We start from the raw sequence: 26,823 nt of genomic DNA on the forward strand, positions 1-26,823 counted from the left end.
AGAATGTGGCTCTACTCTCTCTGGCAGATCATGAGGAACCTATCTTTAACTCCCTGTCATTAGTTAGATCCAACTTCTAGTAATACTACAACTGTGTCTTATAGCCCACAAAGTGCTTCTACAAGAATTATCTCACTTGACTCAATCAGGGAAATTGGGAGGTAGGTAGGGTTGGTTTTATAATATCATCTCTAATTTACAGAAGAGAAAACAACTCAAGAGAGCTTAAAGTGACTTCTTCAAAGTCAAAGAATGAGTCCTGGGCCTCATGTTTACTATACTTTTATCCAAGCCACCATAAACTAGACATATAAGCAGGGAGACAAATCTAAAACTGTGAATTATTATGAAACTGTAGGCCTTTAGAGAGAAACAGATGTTACCCAAAACAGATGTTCTATAACAAAAGCAATATTAAACAACTGGGGAATGCAATTAAGGAAAAAGAAATCAAGATTTTTAAAAATGTTTTTATACAGAAATATTTTACAAAGATTTTACAACATAGCAAATCATTATGTCATACTATAGAAAGGAGAAAAAGATTAAACCTCAAGGATAAAGAAAGTGCTCAGAGCAACGTATTGCAGTCTCCATGAAAGTGCATGAACAGTTAAGGCAAAGTACCCCATTGGTACTGGCATGTTGCAAAATGACTTGTAAAACAGTTTTTACTTGTAAAATATATACATATAAAAGGGTTTTTTTTCCTCCATTTTTCTCAAAGATGTTTGAAAGGGATACGTTTATGAACAGTCTTGCTCTACAACTAGGTAAAAATAACTCCTGGGTACAAAACAGTGAAAGTAAAAATGCTCTACCAAGCATGTTAAAAGTAAATCAAATGATTTATAAAACAAAACCTTTCCAAGTTTGGGCTTGCTTTCTACATTTAACTTGCCAGGCTGAAGGCTAATTCCCTCATATTCCACGACAGAGATCATTAAGGATAGCAACGTAAGTTAAATCCAGATCTTGCCCTTCGTGTGACTTTTAACTTCTAGTTTCTATGGCCGAACCACTGGCGTGTTTGAAGTCCTCATGCATTCACTGTGTTATAAATCTACTCTACAGCTTTGCTTCTATCTTCAGCTTACACAATAGCCATTTTATGAAGTGTTAACATATGCTTAATACAATATTTTGCCTTAGCTGATAAGAAAAATACAAAGGTGGTCTCTAAAGTTAAACCATAAACCCTATTAGAGAATTCTAGTTAAGTATTTCATTTTTCCACATAGAGGTAAATCCCTTAACATCAATAGGATCAATAAGGATAATACTGGTTATCAAATTTTAATCGTCAAACTTGGAAGAGAATTTGTTTTTATAATATAACTGAGAATAAGATTTTTTTAAAAAAGTAAATTAGCTAGACTTGAACAAGAGTGTTAGGGAAAACTGACATACCTGAATTCTAGTACAGATAATAAAAATCTGCCAAAGAATAACTTAATTCACATGACTAATCACTCTTTTATGTAAAATTTTACCTACTCGTGAGAAATAGGGAAAATCAGTGTTACTATTTTAGTCTCCATATTTAAACTGAGTTTTTCTTTATTTTTTTTCCACCCTTAAATATAAGGGAAATTAACCAGCTCATTTCTGCTGGCTCAAGTTTCCTAACTAGCTTTTAGCCCTCAAGGTATAGCTGTGGTAAAACCAGAGAGAGACACCGAGCCATTTATTGGAATTTTGAAGTACAAAATAGGCACATGTGCTCTACATAACCTAGTAACAGGGATAGCAACAGTTAAACTGTCTTACACATCTGATGTATTAGTTTGATTTGCATCTGTAACTTCTTTATCACCATGACCACAGACAAAAAGTTGGGAGCCCAGAGTTTTCTGGGCAAATCGGAAATACATGATGTGGCCCATTGCCACAAAGGAGACTGAAATCAACACGAGCAAGCCAAAAGCTTCAGGATTTGGAGCCAGGATGACCATGATGAAATGCAGAAGATCAAGAAGATAGTTCATGGAGTTCTGTACACCATTTATAATGCCTCTCTCAGATTCGACTACATTTTCTTGAAGCAACTGTGTCACAGTTAAATCAAAGGACCAAAGACCTATAACAAAAGACATTTTTTAGAAACTTAATTTTAACTTATAGCTGTACATTTCAGATTTACAGATTAAAAATCTGTTGACATGTGCAAAATACATACTTAACCCTATTACCTTAAAATCACCATATGTATATTTATCATAGCCTAGCCTTAGAGAATTATTTTTCATTAATAAACACTGAGTTATTAGTAGCTTCAAGAAATTGTTTTTACAGCCACAAGACAAAAATAAGTCTAATTTACAAACTTCTTAGTTCTGTTTTTCTGTGATTATTCATACTATGAAAGCAAAACTCTCAAATCAGAGACATAATAAATCCTATTACAATTACTAGTATTTTTAAAGTTTAAAATGAGTAGACGTAATATATTGTTATCGTTAAAGTGTAAGGAAACTTTAAACCATTAATACATTTACTGTTTGGGTTCTAAAGCCCCTACAATAAAGCTGTCTTGCTTAAATATTAATGTCTTTGATAAATTAATGAACTGCTTTGTATCACAGGATAAATATGGTTTCATTTCAAGAACGATTTCAGGCAGAGATAATTCATCCGTACTCTATTAATGACTACTTAAATTTTACTTTGTAAGAGGTCTTTACATTATGTTCCCTTCCAGAGCTATAAAATCCATTTGTTTGGCAAAGTATACAATAAACAAATATCAGCTAGAGAAGACCTTTGAAGGATTTTTTTTTGTAACTACTGTCTTATTTTTTAACTTAAACCCCAAACCCTTTTTTTTACCTTGTCCCATTGAAATATTTGCTAAATTACAGTCCTTCTGGTAAAGTTATAGCAATATAAAGACTCTAAATTACTAAAAGTATAATTATTATTGATAATATCTTTTGAAAAATTAAGTAAACTACATTAAAAGAGTAAGATAACCATTTAGTAAAAATTTTCAAGGCCTAACCATGTTTCAAGAAGGTATACATACATACACACACACACACACAAATATAGATTTTTTTAAACTATAAAATAAATATTTCATAATAAGTGACTGGATGATACATAAGGATAAATAGTGGATCTTGCTTCAATTAACATTCAGGGAATATTTTAGACCACTTACTGTTGAATTATCTGAAACCACACTGCAAAAAGACACTTTAGTTCATTAATATACAAAAAGAGATTTCTTACCGATTCTAGCAGCAATGACGCCTGCAAACAGCAGACTGACAGAGATTATAGGCACAGATTTAGGACTCATCTCTGGGACAATATTAGCAGGATCAGATCCGTTTGACATGTGCATATCAGTTGTAGAGATGATTTCAGATATTTTTGTAGGTGTAATTGAAAGTGGTTCTGTTTGAATGAACCTAGAACGGATATCTTCAAAGGGAGAAACAGACAAGTCCAAGGGGCTTCCAGGCACGAACACGGAGATCACACACAAGATCAAACAGGAAAGCTGTGCAAATCCTGAGATCAGACCAGTCCGAACCAGGCCACATTTTTGACGTAGCCACGTAAAAGCCACAGTTCCCATTATTCCAGTTATGGCTGACGCTCCCATCAAAATACTGAGGATGGACCCGCTCAGCCCCTGAGTGTAGGCGTACCCTGTAGTGATGCAGTCAAAGCCCAGGACAGTCATATAGAGGAAAGCAAGACCCATGCCCGCCAGAAACACCGGCTGGTTGTAATAGGAGACCCATCCATCTCGGAAGGTGCGGAAGGGCTCAGCCATCTGGGAGGCACAACTTAGCTCTTGCTCATGTTCAAGTTCATGGACGTCAGGGTCTTTCTCACCCATTAGATGAGTTCCCTCCAGGGGTTTTGGCTCAGTTTCTGTTAATAAAAGACATTATTATTTGAGGGAGGGGACATAAGGGAAAAAGCCAACTATCTTAATATTTTTTCTTCTCCCCTTTCCCTCACCCAGGGAGGATATCACCCTTGGATACCCTTGGATACTACAATATAAAATGTATTTTCTTTTACTCATCTAAGAATTCCAGCCAAGGAACAATCTCCAAGTATTTATGTTAAAGAAACAAAATACTATTGATTCTTCTCCCCTCCTCTCTTCCCCTCTCTCTCAGAAATTATAATCCCACCAAAGTAAATAGCAGGAAAACAGATCAGATAACGTATAATAATTGTCTGGGGAAACACAGAATCTTATTTTCTGGGACCCTTTTAAGATTACATTTGTTCAGAAGACCAACTTCCTCTTCTCTTCTTGAAAAATGCCCACCTCATGTCCTCACTCCCTTCCACTGTCTTACAAAGGGCATGTTAACTCCCTTCTTTATAGACTCCTAGGAATTCTCTTGTTCTCCTTCTCCCACCCTTCTTCCCATTCCTATGGCTCAACTTTGCCCAGCCCTCCCTCAATGAATTGTCCCTCTGTGTCTGCTGTTCCTGTTAAGGAAAAGGGTCAGGGGTCCCATTCCAACCCCTTGAGGTTCAACCCAGAGTTGCTCCTCAGACCCTCAAGAGCCTGGGTTCTGACTTATTATCACATTGATATATTTAACCTCATGCAGGCCTTCAGTGGCAACTAAACCTGATATAAATTCAAAATTATTTCAGCCTTAACCAATAGTTAAGGTCTGAAAATAAGAATAAAGGGATTAAACATTTTGTTGAGTTTACCTTTGTATACATTCAGCTGTTTCAACTCAGTTTCCTCTTTAGGAGCAGCTTTCACAGCTAGAGCAGGGGTTTTCTGATAAACCTTCCAGAGCAGAAAGTACTCCACACACATGGATACCAAATTCCAGCCCGAAATGAAACCACAGCCAATGACTGGGGAGCCAAATGTCATAATCTGGCCTACAGCCATGGGGGCCAAGATGTTGGTTAACTGGTCAATCCTTCGTATTGTAGCATTCATATCTACAGAGGTAGGCGAAAGAGGCAGATAAGTGTGCAAATCTATCAAAGAGAGACTGCCCACTTACATAATACAACTCATAAACTAAGAGTGTAGACTCCTAAGATGTAAACTTCTAAAAGCATTCTGCAAGCAAACCATTTTGTTAGAAAATCATTTGTTGTTTGGATCAAGTCATATTAAATTTGCCTCAAAAACCGTGATTCCCTTGGGATTATATAAATGAGCCTGACATCAGCTTTTAAAAAATGAATTCAATAGTAACTCTACATTCATTTATTTCAACAAGCATTTTATTAAATGCCTATTATGAGCTAGGCACCATTCTGGCACCATAACAAAAAATGAAGAATATCCTTCCCTGTCTTCATGAAGTTTACACTCCCAAGGGAAAACAAAAATAATAAATCAACAAGCATGTAAATATAGAGCATGTCAGATGTTCATGAAATATTGTAGTGAAAAATAAAGCAGAAAAAAAGGGCATACAGAGTGCTCATGGGAAGGGGGAAATTTCAGTTTTATATATGGCAAGGTCAGGGAAGAACTCACTGAAAAAAAGAGAGCATCAGAGCAGAGGCGTGAAGCAGCAGGAGGCAAAAGAGTGAGTCACCTGGATATCAGGGAAGAGACAATTCCAGACCAAGGGAAGTGCAAAAGTCCTGGGGCAGGAGGAGTTTGCCCAGAGGAACAGCGAGGAGGCCAGTAGGGCTGGAGCAGAGTGAGGAAGGGAGAGGATAGGAAGAGATGCGGTCAGAGAGGAGAGATTGGCCCAATCATGTAAGGTCTTAGTCTATTACTCAAACTTCAGTTTTTACACTGAATGACTCAGGAAGACTTTGGAAGTTAAGGTACAGAGAGGTGGTATCACGGGACATATTTTTAAAGGTTTATTTTGGCTGCTGTGATGAGAAAACAGTGTAAAGTAAGTGTGTGTGGAGGGGGTGGGTGTAGACAAGTGCAGAGGCAGGGAGACAGGCAGGAGATGACGTGGCATGGAGCAAGACAGTAGCAATGGAAGTGGAGAAATAGATACTGGATGTACTTTAAAGTAGAATCAAGAAGGCTTGAAAACAGATTAGATATGCTATGTGACAGAAGGAGAGGAATTAAAGTTTTTACCCTGAGCAACTATTGGAAGGACACAGTTTCCACTTACTGAGAAAGACAAGACTTCAGAAGAATCAGGTTTTGGACAAAAGAATAAGCATCTGGTTCTAGAGATGTTGATACATCTCTAGAGGCCCTGTCAAGCAGACAGTCAGTCATATAGGTCTGGGGTCTAGGGAAGAAGCATGTGCCAGATTTGGGAGTAATCGGCAGCTTGAGCTTTGAAGCAATGACACTGGATGAGATCACCAGGGGAGTGAGGGTAGATGAGAAAAGATGAGGTCTGAGGACTGAGTCCTGGGCATGCCAATGTTCAGAGGTCAGGAAGATGAGGAGGAATCAGCAAAAGAGGAGAAAAAACAGGAGAGCAGGGTGTCCGAGAAGCCAAGAGGTAACAGTGTTTCAAAGAGAGGGGAGTAATCAACTGGCAAGTGATGCTGGTAAGTCAACAAAGATGAGCACTGACAATCAGCTCTAGATTAGGTCACATGGAAGGTATTGAGGACCTCAAAAAGAATAGTTCTGGTGGAGCAGTAAGGCAAATGCCTGATTGAAGTTGGTTTAAGAGATTGGTGCCAACTCCAGGGGATACCATTTCTATTATATTTTAAGAGAGTGGCACCCCCTGGATTCACAATGTGAATGTTGCCCCCCTGGCATTATGGAAAGCAAGGCCCTGACCAGGGAAAGAAATTGAAAAGAGTGGGTACAGATATTTCTTTTTGTTAAGTTTTGTTCAAAAGAAGAACAAAGAAATGGGGTGACAGAGGGGTAAAGACAGGGATTTTTAAGATGAGAAAAGTTATAGCATGCTTATATGCTGATGCAAATGATACAGCAGATGAGAAGGGATGGAATCTGAATCTACTGCACAAGTGGCAGAGTTGTTCTTAGGAACGCAAGCAGTTCAACAGTGTAGGTCACGTAAACGGCCTCAGGTACAAGGAGGAAGAGTGATGTGAAGGTGGGAGCCCACGGCAGTTCTCTCCTCATTTTTCCATTTTCTCAGTAGAATACAAAGCAAGGTCATCAGTGAAAGTGAGGATGGGAGAGGAGGTACTGAGTGTATGAGGAGAAAGTGAGAAATAGTCCTTTAGGAAAGTGGGAGAAGGAAGGGACCAGAGAAAAGAGTATGGTCATCTGGCAGCATGAAAGGGCCAACTTGAATCCAGTGGTCTTGAGCTTTAAGACAGAGCAAAGTTGTACGTTTTTTACCAGCCGTGTGCTACTGTGGAGAGATGGATTTAAGCAGGGTCTTATGAGAGGAAAGTGACAAAAGGAGAGGAGGCCAGGTGAGCTGAGGGTATACACTAGGAGGCATGCATATGGGTGGAACAACTGACCTTGGAATTTAAGCTGGGTAAGGAGGAGAGACAAGAAAGGTCATGAGCAGTAAAAAGGTAGTGGAATTAATGGCTTGTAGGTGCCAACCAGGTTGGAGCATGGCTGGGGTACCAGGAGGAGTGAGCTGGAAAGACAGGAGGTATAGTTCAAGTCTTGGATGCTGGAGATAGAGATTATGAAAAGGGAGGGTTTAGTGGTGATACCAAGGTCTAGGGTATGACCATGGGAATGTAGGTGAGTCAGAGTAGAGGACAAGATGAATAAAGGAGAGGAAGTCAAGAAAATAACCTACTTTCTCATTCTCTATCTCACGGAGTAGAGTGAAAATTATTGAGACAAGTCCTCATCAGTCATGTGGGGCACTTTAAGGGAAAAGCAGTACGTGACTAATAAGTACATTAATAGAAAACTGCCATTATTCTTTCTCTAGTTCTTCCTGGTCCTCAAATGCCTTCCAATTAGTCCTATGTGTGCAGAATGCTTATATGATAACAGGAGAACTTTGACATATTTCACCTTTCACTTGAGAGGCAAAGGCAGTTTTCATTGATCTTACACACAGCCATTTTTTGCCACGGCCTCATTAACTTCCATCTGCCCCTACTAATAAGTTCCTAACAGGGAAGTGTAGAATTGATCCAAATAACTCAATAATTTGGATCCAAAAATCAAGTACTAATGAAAATATACTCTTGGATCTGAAGGCCCCAGAATAAGAACAAAATTTAGTTAAAATGATTTGTTAATCTTTCACTACCTCCATTTTCAAGTGCTCATGAAGCTTCGTAATGCCACCAATTTCTACCTTTTATTTAGAATCTAGAAATTTCTATCTCAGGAAGCTAATAATGTTTAGATGTAGTGTCAGAAAACAGATTTTATTTTTCTGAAGCAGAATGAATGAAAAAATAATTTTGAAAAAGACCTAATCATTTTACTGTTAACAGGCTAGAGAAGAATTGGTCCTCTGAATGTGCAAACATATTCTTTTTGCAGGTTTGTATTTATTCTTATGCAAACACACAAATCTGTGCTGATTTAATTCCAATTTAACAGTTTTCATCTACAGCTGTGGCACAGAGCATGACATTCAGTAACTACTATTATAAAAGGTATATTACACCTCATAGAATAATAATAAAAAACAGATTTGCTGAGCAAATAGTAGCTAGCAGGTTTGTCTACCTCAAATATGAAATCAATTTTCAGTCAATAGAGTTCAAACAAGAAAGTTCTGTCGTACTTGATCAAGCCAACCAGCAGATGTTTCTTTAGAATGGTGGACAAGAAAAACCTCAGAAGCTATTAACAAAAAGTGATTAACAAAGGAAATGAAGAAGGAAATAAAACAACAGATGGAATAAAAACTCAGGCAAAGGAAATGAGTTTCAAAAAGGTTTGACAGGTTAAGGGTTATGGCTCAAAAGAATGTTTTAATAAAACACTAAATCAAGTACCTAGACAAATTAGTTAACAGATTAATTAACAGTATTTATGTAGAAAAAGAGCATCTTTCCTGGAGCTGTCTAAATTAGATGGTAACAGCTATATTTTGACCTGATGCCACTGGAGTTACAAAACTTTTCAACCTTCCAGGGAAAATTTCTCTTGTTCTTTACCCTCGGTGATACAACTTCCAATTTTAAAAACTCCTCTGAAATCAAGAAACACTGGGATGAGGAAATGGGAGCAATTAGCATCCAGCTCACAACCTTCCCTCTTTATGGGCACACGCCTCCCCCATCACTCACACACGCACGCATGCGCGCACACACACACACACACACACACACACACACACACCTCACAACGCACACCGGTTCAGCCAGCCCTGCCCCGTCTCCTGCTTGGTTTCTAACAGTCTTTGCTGGCAACCTCAAAAATTTCTCTTCTACTTTTCCTTTACCCTCCTCCTTTTTTTCTGTTCTGTAACTGTGCCTTCTAGCAGGAATGGTACCAAAAACCCATGGTTAGAGCCTTGCTGACCCTCAGGATGGAAGAAGTTTCTGTTTCCTGTTTTGAAGCATGGTTTTTAATTAATTTTAAAACAAACACGGAGGTCAAAACCTGAGGGAAAACAACATGGAGGTTTTCCTTCATTAGGCTACTAACCCGTTCTGGGGCTGGATTTGAAACAGCACTGCTTCCTAAGCTAATTCACAGTGGACAAGAGTTCAACAGACAGCTTACTTCCTTTCTTAAATTTGAGAAACTCCAGAAGGTTAGAAAATAGACTGGTTAGCCTGGATTTTTCCACTCTGCAATAATTCCTCAAATAAAGAAGGACAGCTGAGAAATGGCCAGTCATATTTTTGTTATTTTTCTGGAATATCACTTTGTAGTCAGAAAGATCCCAGAAAGTTATGTGGGATCTTTGTTTTTGTTATTTATTTACTTGGATATTTAGCACAAATTAAAGATTCAGTGTAACTTTCTCTTTACTCAGGGCTTTTTTTTTTTCAATTACAGACTTCACAGAGTCAACATGAGTTAAGAAATTCAGGTAAGAGAAAGAAAATCACCTTAAAAGCCACTTTTTTCCCCAAATACATTTCAACAGATATATATGTGATCTGTCTTCAAAATATATCCTTTTTGTGCCCTTTGAATTTTAAAACATGGACATGTATTACATCCGTAAAATTGCACACTAAAAGAGAAAGTAAATAACAGGAAAAAAAAAAAAAAAAGGACAAAGTCTTATCTTTTAATTCCACGTGACAAAAAAGAGAGATGGAATTATTTCCTATTAGTAAATGATCACAGGAAGAAAAATCAGTGAGAATCACTACTTTAGCTCCAGAGAGAATTTCCTGCAATCCAGACTCACATGTGTTAATAAATTCATCTTCCACACTCACCATTCTCTAAAATCACTGTGGTATTTCTATCTGGAGCAGTATTATTACTGCTACCACAAAGTGATCACTTTTAAGCAAATCCTTCATTTTCTTCATGTAGACCTTCCACAGATTTTGTACCCTTTCTCTCAACCTCCTTTCTACCTTTTTTTTTTTTTTAAATCACGTGTCTAGTCAAACAAAGTTGCTTGCTGACCCCAGTACTCAATCTTGCCTCTGTGTCCTGATAAGCCACTGAAGTCACTGACAAGGAATGGTTTCCTTGTCAGTCAGGATGGTTGGGAAATGTGTTTGTGATACCCATTATCTCAATGACCAGCAGAGTTGACTCAGCTGATCTGATCCGTAGATAGGTGCACCCTTCCTCCTTTACTCTGTGTAATTTCAATCCAATTTGTGTCTGGGTGCTGTACTGGGGGGCTGGTGGGGAATATCCAGTGAGGTAGGTTACTCTGAGCCCAAGTAATCTTGATGTAATGGACGTGTTGCTTTGTAAGCATTCTTCAGACTTTCTTTGCTCCTCTTGTATATGTTTCCAATGGACAACTAAGATGCAAGCTTTTTAAAAACCTATGTTCTATCCTGTATTTCTTTAGTATTCATAATAGCAGTTACATAACACCATACATAATGTAATAAAAGTTACCAATTATGGCTTTAAAGTTGAAGGAATTCACTTCTAGAGTCTCTCCTAGAATTAAGTTGTTTCCATTTGTTTGGATAAACACAATATCCATAGTATAACCAGTAAGTACTGGTAATAATGTCCACAGTATGACTGTTAAAATCACAAGTCAGATTTTCACTGTTCTAAGTATTAAGAAAACATTTAGAAACAGTTAACAGAATTTGAAAGAAAGAGCTCAAAAGAAATGTTCTTCTATTTGCCAGGTTTGCATAGAATAAAAGAGAAGGTCACTATCCTATAAATTAGCTTCATAACAGTGAGGTAAATCTTTGCACTGAGACAGATAATGTTGTAAGAAAAAGACTAGGACTTCAATTTATTATTCTTAAAAAAAAAATACTTGGAGAAAAAGGCTTAAGCCTCATTTACTACCACTGATTTAAAGTGAATCCTGATAAAACCCATTTGGTAGAAAGAGAAAAGCAAATTACCTGCTAGTTTGCTTCTGTCGTCTCCTGCAACAACAACAATCCAATCCCTTTGGATTGTGATTGCAGTAGCAGTACTGGCCAGGTTTGCAATATTTGCAATAGTGATGATCAGGATATAGCATGAAGTCTACGGAATTACAGGAAAAAATTATTAAAATGTCAGTTTTACCATACTGTACCTACCTCGCTGTACAATATAGTTTAAAATGGTCTTTGGTAACATAATAATAAAATTTTTATTTTAATTTCATTTCATAAAATCATAAGAAATCATTCTACTTTGTACACATGAAACAATAAACACCAGTGGTCACGTTAAAGGGCATAATGTCTTTCTAATCTGTATCATCTGTGGTACGCATAATACAAAAAATTTTAATAGTCATATGCACATTTATGTCACATAGTTATCATAAAGTGTTAACATAGGGGTGGTTTTTAATATCCCCCACAAATATGTCCTTTGGAAAAAACAGTGAAGGGGAAGTGAGAAGACTTGAATTTAAATCAGAGTTCTGACACTTTCCAGTTGCATGACGATGGACAATCAGCTAACATCACTTTGTCTTACTTTTCTCATCAACAAAATGAAGGCAATAGACTAGAAGGTTTCTTGTCCTACCTGGCTTTGAAACTCTACATTATCAATCCAAATATACCTAAGAAGATTAAATAGGAACATCAAATTCACTGCTTTCCACTACACCCATCTCTCTCCTCTTTTCCATCAAGTTATCATGAAATCAGAGTGTGGGAAGTTATCTAGTCCATGTCCTCAAACAGAAATACCGCTTATTATTAGAAGAACACAATCATGACAGATTTATATACATATATATATATATATATATATATATATATATATGGATAACATTTCTTAAATGGTGTGAAAAAATTACAGGTTAATACTACTGAGCTTAAAACTAGCAACTGAATTATGTAATAAACTCTTAGAACTGCCATTAAAAAACAAACAGGAAGGGGCGTCCCTGGTGGCTCAATGGTTAAGAATCTGCCTGCCAATGCAGGGGACACGGGTTCGAGCTCTGGTCCGGGAAGATCCCACATGCCGCAGAGCAACTAAGCCCATGCGCCACAACTACTGAGCCTGTGCTCTAGAGCCCATGAGCCACAACTACTGAGCCCGTGTGCCACAACTACTGAGCCTGCACTCTAGAGCCCATGAGCCACAACTACTGAGCCCGTGTGCCACAACTACTGAGCCTGCGCTCTAGAGCCTGTGCTCCACAACAAGAGAAGCCACCGCAATGAGAAGCCCATGCACCAAAACAAAGAGTAGCCGCCACTCTCTGCAACTAGAGAAAGCCCACACACAGCAACAAAGACCCAATGCAGCCAAAAATAAATAATAAAATAAAACAAAACAACAGGAAAACAACCAATAGAATGAAATTTAAATTCAAACAATACTTAATGAATGCCTGTTAAGGGCCAAAAAGCAAAACAAGACAAAAATGGTAGGGTATATTAAAGTAGACACAGAGATCAAAATTAACAGGCCCTAATTCTTAGAAAGGTATAACCTTCCAAGACTGAACCAGGAAGAAATAGAAAATATGAACAGACCAATCACAAGTAACGAAATTGAAACTGTGACTAAAAATCTTCCAACAAACAAAATCCAGGACCAGACGGCTTCACAGGTGAATTCTATCAAACATTTAGAGAAGAGCTAAAACCTATCCTTCTCAAACTCTTCCAAAAAATTTCCGAGGAAGGAACACTCCCAAACTCATTCTCTGAGGCCACCATCACCCTGATACCAAAACCAGACAAAGATAATACCAAAAAAGAAAATTACAGACCAATATCACTGATGATTATAGATTCAAAACTCCTCAACAAAATACTAACAAACAGAATCCAACAACACATTAAAAGGATCATACACCATAATCAAGTGGGATTTATCCCAGGGATGCAAGGATTCTTCAATATACACAAACCAATCAATGTGATACACCATATTAACAAACTGAAGAAGAAAAACCATATGATCATCTCAATAGATGCAGAAAAAGCTTTTTACAAAATTCAATGCCCATTTATGATAAAAACTCTCCAGAAAGTGGGCACAGAGGGAACCTACCTCAACATAATAAAGGCCATATACGACAAACCCACAGCAAACATCATTCTCAATGGTGAAAAACTGAAAGCATTTCCTCTAAGAACAGGAACAAGACAAGGATGTCCACCCTCACCATTATTCAACATAGTTTTGAAAGTCCTAGTCACGGCAATCAGAGAAGAAAAAGAAATAAAAGGAATACAAATTGGAAAAGAAGTAAAACTGCCACTGTTTGCAGATGACATGATACTGTACATAGAGAATCCTAAAGATGCCACCAGAAAACTACTAGAGCTAATCAATGAATTTGGTAAAGTTGCAGGATACAAAATTAATGTGCAGAAATCTCTTGCATTCCTATACACTAATGATGAAAAATCTGAAAGAGAAATTAAGGAAACATTCTCATTTACCATTGCAACAAAAAGAATAAAATACCTAGGAATAAACCTACCTAGGGAGACAAAAGACCTGTATGCAGAAAACTATAAGACACTGATGAAAAAAATTAAAGAAGATACCAACAGATGGAGAGATATTCCATGTTCTTGGATTGGAAGAATGAATACTGTGAAAATGACTATACTACCCAAAGCAATCTACAGATTCAATGCAATCCCTATCAAATTACCAATGGCATTTTTTACAGAACTAGAACAAAAAAATCTTAAAATTTGTGTGGAGACGCAAAAGACCCCGAATAGCCAACGCGGTCTTGAGGGAAAAAAACGGAGCTGGAGGAATCAGATTCCCTGACTTCAGACTATACTACAAAGCTACAGTAATCAAGACAATATGGTACTGGCACAAAAACAGAAATATAGATCAATGGAACAGGATAGAAAGCCCAGAGATAAACCCATGTACCTATGGTCAACTAATCTATGACAAAGGAGGCAAGGATATATAATGGAGAAAAGACAGTCTCTTCAATAAGTGGTGCTGGGAAAACTGGACAGCTACATGTAAAAGAATGAAATTAGAACACTCCCTAACACCATACACAAAAATAAACTCAAAATGCATTAGAGACCTAAATGTAAGACCAGACACTATAAAACTTTTGGAGGAAAACTTAGGAAGAACACTCTTTGACATAAATCACAGCAAGATCTTTTTTGATCCACCTCCTAGAGTAATGGAAATAAAAACAAAAATAAACAAATGGGACCTAATGAAACTTACAAGCTTTTGCAAAGCAAAGGAAACTACAAACAAGACAAAAAGACAACCCTCAGAATGGGAGAAAATATTTGCAAAGTAATCAACGGACAAAGGATTAATCTCCAAAATATATAAACAGCTCAGGCAGCTCAATATTAAAAAAACAACAACCGGGCCTCCCTGGTGGCGCAGTGGTTGAGAGTCCGCCTGCCGATGCAGGGGATACGGGTTCGTGCCCCGGTCTGGGAGGATCCCATATGCCGCGGAGCGGCTGGGCCCGTGAGCCATGGCCGCTGGGCCTGCGCATCCGGAGCCTGTGCTCCGCAACGGGAGAGGCCACAACAGTGAGAGGCCCGCATACCGCAAAAAGAAAAAAAAAAAAAAAAAAAAAAAAAAAAACAACAACCCAATGCAAAAAATGGGCTGAAGACCTAAATAAACATTTCTCCAAAGAAGACATACAGATGGCCAAGAAGCACATGAAAGGCTGCTCAACATCACTCATTATTAGAGAAATGCAAATCAAAACTACAATGAGGTATCACCTCACACCAGTTAGAATGGGCATCATCAGAAAATCTACAAACAACAAATGCTGGAGAGGGTGTGGAGAAAAGGGAACCCTCTGGCACTGTTGATGGGAATGTAAAGTGATACAGCCACTATGGGGAATGGTATGGAGGTTCCTTAAAAAACTAAAAATAGAATTGCCATATGACCCAGCAATCCCACTACTGGGCATACACCCAGAGAAAACCATAATTCAAAATGACACCTGCACCCCAATGTGCATTGCAGCACTATTTACAACAGCCAGGTCATGGAAGCAACTTAAATGCCCATCGACAAACAAATGGATAAAGAAGAAGTGGTACATATATACAATGGAATATTACTCAGCCATAAAAAGGAATGAAATTGGGTCATTTGTAGAGACATGGATGAATCTAGAGACTGTCATACAGAGTGAAGTAAGTCAGAAAGAGAAAAACAAATATTGTATATTAATACAGATATGTGGAACCTAGAAAATGGTACAGATGAACCCGTTTGCAGGGCGGAAATTGAGACACAGATGTAGAGAACAAACGTGGACATCAAGGAGGGAAAGCGGCGGCGGCAGGGGGTGGTGGTGGAGGTGTGATGAATTGGGAGATTGGGATTGACATGTATACACTAATATGTATTAAATGGATAACCAATAAGAACCTGCTGCTGGGAAAAAAAAAAAAGAACAAACCAAGCAAAAATCTAAACATCTTATAAATGTCTACTAGTTGCATTAAGTCAATTATGTAATCTGTTCCCTGCATTACCAAATTCTGTATATCAGTTTTAAATCAAATGCAGCACATTGTCTTTACACTGCATTCCATGCTCTATATTTACACATGAATATGTTTCTGAGAAACTGCATTTAAAAAATGAAAAATGTAATACTATTTTCATAATTTCTTATATTACAAAAACAAACATACACTCTCATAGAAAAACTTGGTCTATAACATACTATTATTTTCATAATGTATATAAAGTCCAAGTTCAGTCTGACAATAGAAACTCTCCTTCCTACACTTTTCAAACCTTCTCTGTGTGTTGCATACATCCATCACTCAGATAAACTGTGCTTCCCCTATTTTCATGCCTTTATGAATGCCAGTCCATCATTCCAAAAATAAATTTTAAAAACAAAGAGGGATTGATGGGAAGATGGATGTGCCAATGGATACATATATGATAAAGCAAGTATAATAAAATGGCAGAAGTAGAAACTAAGTGGTAGGTATATGGGTGTTCAGTGGAGAATTCTTCCAACTTTGCTGAATGTTTGAAATATTTCATAATGAAATCTTGGGAGAATAACATCCCATTTTTAAGGCCCACCTAAATGGCCAACCCAGAACTCCATTTTTCGTGAAGGCACTTAACCATGCTACCATGTATCATAGTTATTATGTGTCACATCTAATCTCCCTACAGGATCCACACTTGAATAATTTTTCTATCATTCAAATGCATCTAATACAACTTATACACAATAATCATTCAACAAAGGGGAAGGAAATACTTTGACTATAGACTGAAAATAATCACTGTTCTTTAGTAATACTACTAATAAAATTATCCTCAAATATTACAAAAAAAAAAGAAGTATCCTACTGGTTTTGACATGCTATGTTTAAATTCTAAAAATTATCTTTCCATTCTGAACATGTTCTAATTTCCATGCTGGTTTTTTCTGACTTCCATGTATTTCTGGTACCTTTAAATTTGCAAATATACAGTTATTAAAAAAAAAAATTAACAGGCCCTATTTGTGAAAAGATACTCCCTCAAAGAGTTTTCATCTTTTACCACTAACAGACATTCAATTTTCTACCATCAAGAATCTTGTTGAGAACTTACAAGAACCCATCCATGGTACATGGTCAGAAGCTCTTTTTTATGTAAGAAAACCATCATCAGGATGATTCCACACAGGATGACCGAAACATTCTGGACCACCAGTGAAGTCTGGGCCACTATACAGAGAAAGAAACAAAGTGTTCATACACCAAAACATCTCAAAGGAGATGTTTTTATCCATACATCACTGTTCTACTGTATTAATGCATATGCAAATTACTACAAGAAAGAAAAATATTCCTGAAGTAAATCCTGCCTCAACTATTTCCAGTAGGGCCCAGCATATCACATCAGACCAGTAAAACTTGCAGACAGAATAAAGAACTACCCCTCATTTTTCCTGTTAGTTGAAGCCATTCATAATGACCACATTTTCATTTTCACATTTTCACAGTGTATTCTCTTTAAAGTTTACTGTCATAAACAGAACTATATTAACTACATAAACAAGATCCACCTCTCAGGCCTTTGTAGCTTAGGCAAAAATAAGAACATGTAGGAGGTTATGGAGGAGGTTAAGTAAGAGGTCATGGAATCCATAACCTCCTAGATGGCAGGCTGAATTTGGTAAGATCATATGGATAAATAGGAAGGACATATAAAAAATTGCCAAGAGGGCTTCCCTGGTGGCGCAGTGGTTGAGAGTCTGCCTGCCGATGCAGGGGACACGTGTTCGTGCCCTGGTCCGGGAAGATCCCACATGCCGCGGAGCGGCTGGGCCCGTGAGCCATGGCCACTGGGCCTGCGCATCTGGAGCGTGTGCTCCGCAGCGGGAGAGGCCACAACAGTGAGAGGCCCGTGTACCGCAAAAAAAAAAAAAAAAAAAAAAAAAATTGCCAAGAATAAAGCAGCAGTGTGTTCCTTTTACTGAAGCTATTTGCATTGTTATGAAATTCTAAACTACACCTTTTCTCACAGAAAATGCCAACTTTCTGAGACTGAGGCACCCATGTAAATAAAGGGCTGGCATAAGGACAGGTTAGGATACCAGGTAAGGACACCTTGTAGTCTTTTCTCTGCCACTCACGAGGGAAGACGATCTAGGGCAGAATACTTAATATCTCTTATGTCTGTGTCTATAAGGTGAGGATATAATACATACCTGCCTTCCTTACTTTACGGGGTCATTTTGATGCTCAAATAAAATGCTTTGAAAGCACTTTGAAAAATACAGAGGGTTGTATATGTAAGGTATAATTACAGCTCTTGCCTGTAAGGACAGTAAAGCTCATTCTGGCTTGGAAGATTATATCAAAGCCTTGAGACAAAACAAACTGCTTTCTGAAATTAATTTGAAATAAAATCCCAACATATAATTCATTCATTCATTGCACAAGGCTATTAAATAGCAACCGAATGAGGTTCTTGGCTTTCAGGACCCCACAGACCAGAGGAAAGGTAGACATGTTAAAGGATAATTATAAGAGCATAAGTGCAATAGCAGAGGTATTAACAAAGCTTCATGGGAGTGAGTGCAGGAAAAAAAAGTGTCTCTGGTTAACTCAGCCTAGAGACATCAAAGAAGATTTTCATGGAGGTTGTCACGTGAGTTGATTACATAGGATAAGTGCAAGACTGCTATCCCACCACACTCTTCTTCAACTCAACATTCTATCCTAAACTACAATTTCAGTGCTCAACAGTCATAAGGTTACAGGTGTCTATGTATAACATTCCCACGTTCCTACGTATAATGATGTAAATAAGTAGGAATTTTTTTTCCAGGATACAAAACCTTTTTCTATATGTGTTTTGGTCTATCGATTCTCAAAATAGAAAAATGTTCATCTTGGCCATTTTACTAATAGCATCAAGTCCTAGAATTTGATAATCCAGTTGCTCTCTATCCGGGGGCAGTTATCCTGCACTGAAAGAAACAGATACCTCAGTCTTTCCCCAGTGTCTAGGATAGACATGGCCAGGTCTTAGCATTATCAACTGAGGAACTCAGGAAAATTTTGCCCTGAATTATTAACCAAATTGCCCTTAAATTCTGAATAATTAAACTGTTCATTCACGTTCTCTCTTTCCTATACAATACTTAATGAGTTCAGTATTAATGCTCTAGAATAAATGTCAATATATAATCATTTCTTCTTTTTTCTTCAAAAATGTATAATTCAGCTCTCTGTGATCCAGACTCAGGTATTCTTTTCTGAATCCATTGTTTTCACTTCCTCTACACACCTGCCTATATAAAACACAGTAACCCAGATGATAGATGTTAAAGCTGTCCCAGGAACGTCACATTAAACGAACTCCAGTGCAAGTCATGGTTAAAGGATGCCAGAGTTAGGTAAACTCTTAATGTTTAACATGGTTCGCAGAAAAGTGCCACGGTGTTAATCATTAACATTTGTAATTTACGAACAGCCAAAAAAGATACCCCACAAAATCTATAAACTCAGTATCCTGGCATCCCAACTTTGGGCAGGAGCCCCAGGACCCTCCATGCAGAGGTGCTGCCACTGAGCACCCCATCACTCAGGTGGCGGCTACAGACGCCAAGTGGGTTAGTCACAGAGGTTTCTCTCTAGCTCAGGCACTAGTCCCACAGACACAAAGGCTTTTATAACACCACTCACCTTTAAGTCTGGCATTCTTATCCACCCAATCACCAATGATGGCTCCCAGGACCAGAACAGACCCTGCCACCACCAGCCCGTAGACTGCAGTCAAGAGAAGGCTGTTTCCATAGAGCTCTACCAGGAACACAGACACTGCAAAGTGCCACATCCGATCCCCCTTGAATAAGAGAAGATAAAAGGTTCTGATAAAATGTTGTAGGTTGCTAGTCAATTATACTCAAGAAGTTGCTTCCTTAACAAAAGGGCACTTTCCGGCTACATTATGAGATTCTCAAAGTCAACAATTCCTCTATGGATTGAATGTAGTCGGGTGTTAAAACTGTTTGTCCTGGCACAATGGAAAATATTCTTGACCAGATACTAAGTAAACCCGTAAAAAGCATGACGTTAATGAAACAAACGTACTCCCTATCATTCTAGAAAAAAATACAGTTTCCAAGCCCAAGGAGGTTTTTTTGAGATAAAACCTGTTCCTTTTTGTATCAGGTTTCTAGCCGGGCCTGGGATTTACCTATTCTGATTTGAAAGGCATAAAGGAGTTTGCTACTGAACCAGAGTGAAACAGGTATGGTTTACAAATATCAGTTATGCCTTGAATGTCAAGAAAGAGCCAGTTTCCCAATTTGTAAAATGGTAAGAACGGACTATATGACCTCTCAAGTTTCTTTTATCCCTAACATTCTAAAATCTGTGTTCTACTTTCACAAATAAATTTCAAAGTCATAAAACAGCAGAACAATCAGAAAGATGAAGTTAATATGTGCAAATTCTGGCACCATATGAATGAAGATGTTAGAAATAAATACATAAGTAGTTATTTAGTTATTTTCGACACAGTAGTTATTTTCGACACAGACAAATTTTGAAAGGGGAGAAAAACTATTTCTTCACTCCAGAGTATATAGGGAATTTTGGAATTCATTGCTGCAAAATGTGGAATAACAGAAGCTTTTACATGAGTCAGGCAAATTAATGTGTAAGAAATCTATAATGGACCTTGTTATGAGCTCTTAGGCTCCATCCCTGACTTGTTAGGTTAACCTAAAACAGGACAACAATGTTCTATCATAACCTATCCCTATAAGAAATCACTACAGGAAACTAACTTTCCAGGCTAGGCTCCTTATGGATTGGAAGTAGTACTACACTCCTAGTTCTTTCCAATGTCTCTTAACATCCTCCTGAAAAATTTAATGAATAAGGAGCAAAGTATTATCCTAGTATGGCAAATGCTTTTAAACATTTAATAAAGGCAAGACAACAATCTTATGCATCCAAAGTTAAGCTGATGCACATATTCTGTAGCAATCATTTACAATAAACTTCATGTACACCAGTATTTCTCAAGTGGGGGTGATTTTACCCTCTAGGGATCACTAAGCAATGTCTGGAGCTATTCTGGGTTGTCACATCTGCGAGGCTGGATTTACTACTGGCAGCTACAGTCCCCCACAACAAAAAATTATCCAACCCAAGATGTCAATAGTGCCAAGGTACAGAAACTTTGGTGTAGAGGATTATGAACATTGTTTAGAACCACAATTTAAAATTAACATAAGATTAGGGCCTTGAGGGATAGGGTGAACATGGCCAAGTAAACATTAAAACAGACACTGGAAGCCAGTGGAAATACCATGCTTGAAAGACTGATTCTCACTCGATGGTCTGGAATGTGAGCTCTAGAACCTTCTGCACTCTCAACCCTCAGCACAGTGCACAGCCCAGAGTAGAAACACAACAGATAACTGCGGAATCAACAAAGGAGTGGATATGCGGTGGATCCCGGCTGTAAATGAGTATAGAATACGACTTATTTATGAACTATATTGTTCTGGTACATTAGATTTGCTCCATGAATGTTCAAGAAGTTTGACACTTAATCAGTACCATAATTCATATTTCTGGGACAGCTTTTTAAAGTTTGCTTTGAAAATATTTCCATTTAAGTTGGAATTACATTTCAAATACCCTTGTACTAAATGACTAAAAATATATATACACATACAATTTGTTTGAAACCAATAAAAAGACAAGTTTACACATTAAGATAAAAATGTCAATAAGAATTGGGGCTTCCCTGGTGGCGCAGTGGTTGAGAGTCTGCCTGCCGATGCAGGGGACACGGGTTCTTGCCCCGGTCCGGGAAGATCCCACATGCTGCGGAGCGACTGGGCCCGTGAGCCATGGCCACTGAGCCTGCGCATCCGGAGCCTGTGGTCCGCAATGGGAGAGGCCACAACAGTGAGAGGCCCGCGTACCGCAAAAAAAAAAAAAAAAAAAAAAAGTCAATAAGAATAACAAATTAAGTTATTTTCTTAATCTTTAACATAAGAAACAAATTTAGATTTGATTAGAATAAAATGGCATGAGGTGAGGGGAGGTACTTTATCCTAATCTCTATTCCTCTGAAAAGAGAAAAACACATAAATGCCTCAAATCATAGGTTGCCTCCATGAGTGAATTTCCTCTTTCTTAACATAAAGAATAAGAAATATTATTCCACTACTATTGCTTCTTCCTTTTTTAAAAAAAATTATTTTTATTGAAGTATAGTTGATTTACAATGTTGTGTTAGTTTCTGGTGTACAGCAAAGTGATTCAGTTATGTGCTCTTTTCCATATTCTTTTCCATTATGGTTTATCACAGGATATTGAATATAGTTCCCTGTGCTATACAGTAGGTGCTTCTTTCTTTGTTTATTTTTTCGCTTTAAAGCAGGACTTGAAACAAGTGCTACGAAATGAAAGTTTTCTCTCTTGCTTATTCCTGTATGGCATGCCTCCTCCTTGATGGACAGGAATAAAACTGCTCCACTCGGGACTTCCCTGGTGGTTCAGTGGTTAAGAATCCAACTGCCAATGCAGGGGACAGAGGTTTGAGCCCTGGTCCGGGAAGATCCCACATGCCACGGAGCAACTAAGCCTGTGCTCCCGCAAGCCACTACTACTGAGCCCACGTGCCACAACTACTGAAGCCCGTGCACCTAGAGCCTGTGTTCTGCAACAAGAGAAGCCACTGCAATGAGAAGCCTGAGCATCGCTACAAAGAGTAGCTCCCCCTTGCCGCTACTAGAGAAAGCCCGTGCACAGCAACAAAGACCCAGTACAGCCAAAAATAAAATAAATAAAAAAATTAAAAAACAAATAAACAAACAAACAAAAACTGCTCCACTTGCCCCGATTTCCAAAGGGTTTCGGCTTTAAGAAGCAACAGACTCTACACTCACAAAGCCCAAGAATCAGGTAAACTCTCTGTAAAGGTTGACCAAGTGCAATCTCAGGCCCACCCATCCATTCCTTCCTAACATCCATTTCCTGCCCTCCCACAAGCTCTCATCATACTTTGAAGATTTGTTTACATATTCATCTACCTCCAGTGCACTGAAAGCCAAAGGCCAAATGAATGTCTGTGAATGAATGATCACAGTCATTAATGCACTGAATACTTTTTGAGAGGCTACTATGTACTCAACAACTCTACTGCAGGCACTAGAAATTCAGCAGTGCGCAAAAATCAAGATTCATGCTTTCATGCTGCTTGCATCCCAGTGAACAGAGACCAAAAACAAATCTAGAACAGGCCAGGTGGTATACATGCTATGAGGAAAAATGCAGTAGGGTGGGGCAGGAAGGTGGCATTTTGCATGAAGTAGTTAAAGACCTATGAGCAGAAACCCAAGGAAGTAAGATCTGGCACCATGCAGACATATGGCATAAAAATGGAGACAGTCCATAGCATAATGCATAAGATATCAGCACTGGCCACCCTTTTTCACTGCCTTACACTGTTAGTTATTTTTTTGTAATTAGATATATTTTTTTAAAGCCCAACCTGAATTATATTATAAGCTCCTTGATGACAGGATCCACTTCTTACCATACTTTGTATTCCAGTAGTATAGAGTAAAATATATTGATCCACTGGCAGAAAGAAATGAAGTCAGAAATAAAAAGCATTCAACCTCACACAAACCTAATGCAATATAACCTTCTACCCTAACACCTCTATACTCAGTGTATATAGGAAACCATGATTCAGCAGAGTCAGTAGGGTAATGCATAGATAGGCCTGTATACACGTATATAATAAATAAGCAGACATCTTTTGTTGTAATAAAATCAGGCAAAGTGTCAAACAGGAGACAAAACTCAAAAGATTGAATTAGAGAGGATTCCTCTTTTGGACTCCTCTGCAGTAAGTGAAAATCCACTACAACATACACGACTACAATTGCTGTGTTTTGTTTTGTTTTAATCCAAGTTTCCCAGAAGAACTCCTTTTGCTCAATTTACTGTAAGACTGGAGTAAGCATCTGTCACTTTTCTTGTGTTTCATTCATGACAAAAAAGAGCCTCCTGGAACAATCACAGTTCCACTCCTTTGGCAAATCTGACCTGCCAACCTAATAATGAAAGGTCGCATAAACCTTAAACCTAATCAGTGTTTGGAAGTTAGGCACCTTCTTCCCCTGAGAGATAGGTCCAGACCACAAGGTGAGAATTTCAGAAACTATCTCCATCACTTATTGGGTTTTTAAAAAATACTTAATACTTACTGAATTAAGTTGGAAGAACAATTTAATTGGATTTAAATTAATTAAGGGTAGTTTCACTCAATTTCTACTCAGAATCATCAGTTATTGGAAATGAAACTCACGCCAAGTCCACCTTGTTTACATGTATTTGCAGAGTCATCCCTGTCTAAGCCTCTGGGGAGAAAGAAGCTGGCCTTTCTAAAAAAGCCATCTTTGAACTGCTATTTCTTAAAGAGCTGATAACTTAGCTTAATAATTTCCCAAGGGCATGGGTACAGATTTCCTCATACAATAGTTTGCATTCATGTCTTAAGAATGATCCAAAAGAAGTTTCCAGTTTAAAAAGAAAGTAACATTCACAAAATTTACTCTCAAAATTCTTTCCCCTTACTTACAGTTCTTTTAAATTAAATATCATACATGAGGCATGAATAGAATTTACGCAGGTTTATTGCTTTTAAACAATAAGACCAATTGTTTAATTTAAAAGATTCTAATCATCATTAATTAAATACACATCTAGCATCCTTTGGGCATTATTCTTTTGGGTTGAGGAGTGTTGATGGAGGAATCCAGGCTCACAGAAACACTGGGACTCTTCCAAGACCATGGAAGAAGTCAGAGCGAGAATTATGAGTCAGTTGCTGGTTTTCGTTGGATGATGGTTTTTAAGATAGACTGAGATGCCCCACACATATCTAGCTACAGATAACATTTTAAAAGACCAGAATTTTCATCACTCAGATATTTGTTCTTGGGGTCAATTATATTTAAATTAACCTTAGAATGCTATTTTTAGCCTAACTCAGTCACTCCACTATTCTACTGTATTTTCATAGCGCAGTAGGCTGGAACTTATAATTTTAACAAAAGAAGAAAACAGGGAAATATCTTAAAATGTGAAAAAATAGAAGGTCCATGAGACATCCATCCATTCTTAGTAGCAGATATTACCACTTATTAACCCTTGTAATGCAAAATACAATTTACAAACAACGCAAATAGTCCTGTCCTTGTTAATCCTGTTTTTGGATAGCTGCCAGTCTACATAAAGTATGACAGCTCAATAATTAATAGCATTTACTAACACCTATGGGAAAATATCTTTGGTGAAAATAACTTTTTCGTTACAGCATGTATGTTTGGTTGATTTATTTCTTTAGCTGCATGACAAAACTGCAAGATGGCTTAATACAACTGGCCCAAATGAGAGGAAACAAGAAATTGTGCAAGCATGTTGTAAGAATTACTGTAGATTTTCACTTACCCATGTAGATAGAGAATGACCAAGGTAGAGAAGGAATTTTGCAGAGGTCAGGTAGTTTGCTAAGGATCCTGCAAAGACACACAGTAGGCAGATAAAAAGCGTATTTAGTCACTTGAGTGAGCTGAGATTGGAATGCTTACTCATTTGTCCTTATTAAACAGAATTATTAAAAACTACTTTGTGGGGCAAACCATGTACATTTCATCAAGTCACCTAGAAATTGATGGGTCGATGAAAAATTCAGCACGATCTCTTGGTCAATAACTGCATAGCTTCACATACAGTGAAAAAAGCTCTTGGTTCAACAACATTCTTTAACTCCATTTTATTTTTGACAAGATCATCCAAACTACCCAGTCTACTTCTCCATCCTAGCTTGTGTGCACGCCCCTTTTCCCATACCTTGAAATGCCTTTCTTCCTTAACCCCCAACAAAATATGAGTCGAACGAGCTACTAATCACACTGGTTAACAGCTGAGCCCCATTCCTCCAACACCTGCGTGGAGGTGCCGGTCTCCACTGCGCAGCCTGTTTCTACCACATGAGTTCGGTCCACTCACCACAGCATCTTCCCAGGCGGTTTTGCTCCCTTGCCCTGGTCATGACACCAGGCGCCCCCCGCTTGCTCTTCTGCTGCTACGGCTGCCGCTCCTGCTGAGGTGCTTGTTAAGAGGAGTGCAAGGAACTGAAGAGAGCGCCGCTGAAAACACAACAGCTCTGTGCAAACAGCCCCCGACGACGACTATACAAAAAAAAAACAAAAACCAAAAAACAAAAGAAAAACGGCCCGGGGGTCTTCTTCTGGTCTTCTTTCCAAACTTAGCCAACACTGTAGCTGAAGTTGGAAAGGCAAAGCCTTATGGAAGCGGGTGGGAGGCTCAACAGGCCAGCCGAGCCGCGTCGGGTGTCCCGTGTTTGCTGCCGCCACTGCCGCCGCCGCCGCCTCGGGCTCGGCTCAGGCCGGCCCTTATACGAGGCCTGGGGCGGAGCTCCGGCCGCCGCCGCTCGGGCCGCCCCGCCCTCTCGGGGACATCTGGGCGTCCCTGCAGCGCAAGGCCAGGGGCCCTGCCGCCGTCCACGCCCTTTTGCCAGGAGTCGCCGCCCGCCCGCGGCGCAAGGGTCCGACTGGCCGCGAGCAACCCGCGGGCCTGCGGGGACCGTCGCCGGACGAACTCGGCTCGCCGGGTTTTCCGCCCTCCGGGAGGCCGCGAGAAGAGATCGGGGAGGTCGGGCGGCCGGGAAGGGCAGGACCGCGCGCCCAGTCGGCGGGGCGGCGGGGAGAGGGGAGCGGCAAGCCCGGGGCCGAGCCGCGCTTCTTCGCACCAGCTGCCTGGCCAGTCGGGGAGAGGGCGGCCGCCGACGGTCGTCGTGCAAAGCGCCAGCCCGGGCTTGGGGGT

General features: G+C 38.9%; 1 protein-coding gene across 1 annotated transcript; it reads right to left on the minus strand.

The window, feature by feature from the left end:
- Positions 1-456: 456 nt before the first annotated feature.
- SLC40A1 (solute carrier family 40 member 1) lies at positions 457-26,485 on the minus strand. The gene is made up of 8 exons (XM_081242005.1): positions 25,987-26,485; positions 25,426-25,493; positions 19,621-19,780; positions 17,036-17,151; positions 11,374-11,500; positions 4,699-4,941; positions 3,235-3,888; positions 457-2,080 (listed from the first exon to the last, which is right to left on the minus strand). The coding sequence occupies exons 1-8, from the start codon at positions 26,027-26,029 to the stop codon at positions 1,767-1,769; spliced, it is 1,725 nt and encodes a 574-aa protein (XP_081098131.1). The 5' UTR covers positions 26,030-26,485; the 3' UTR covers positions 457-1,766.
- Positions 26,486-26,823: the final 338 nt, after the last annotated feature.

Source organism: Mesoplodon bidens, assembly GCF_964165515.1.
Source record: "Mesoplodon bidens genome assembly, chromosome: 8".
NCBI classification, from domain to species: domain Eukaryota; kingdom Metazoa; phylum Chordata; class Mammalia; order Artiodactyla; family Ziphiidae; genus Mesoplodon; species Mesoplodon bidens.

Excerpts from the sequence above, each read along its gene's own strand:
- SLC40A1 (XM_081242005.1), bottom strand. The coding sequence starts at position 26,029 with ATGACCAGGGCAAGGGAGCAAAACCGCCTGGGAAGATGCTGTG. Across the intron at positions 11,501-17,035 it reads TGTACCATGGATGGGTTCTT|ACTTCATGCTATATCCTGAT; the intron begins GTAAGTTCTCAA and ends GTAATTCCGTAG. Across the intron at positions 2,081-3,234 it reads CGTCATTGCTGCTAGAATCG|GTCTTTGGTCCTTTGATTTA; the intron begins GTAAGAAATCTC and ends CTTTTGTTATAG.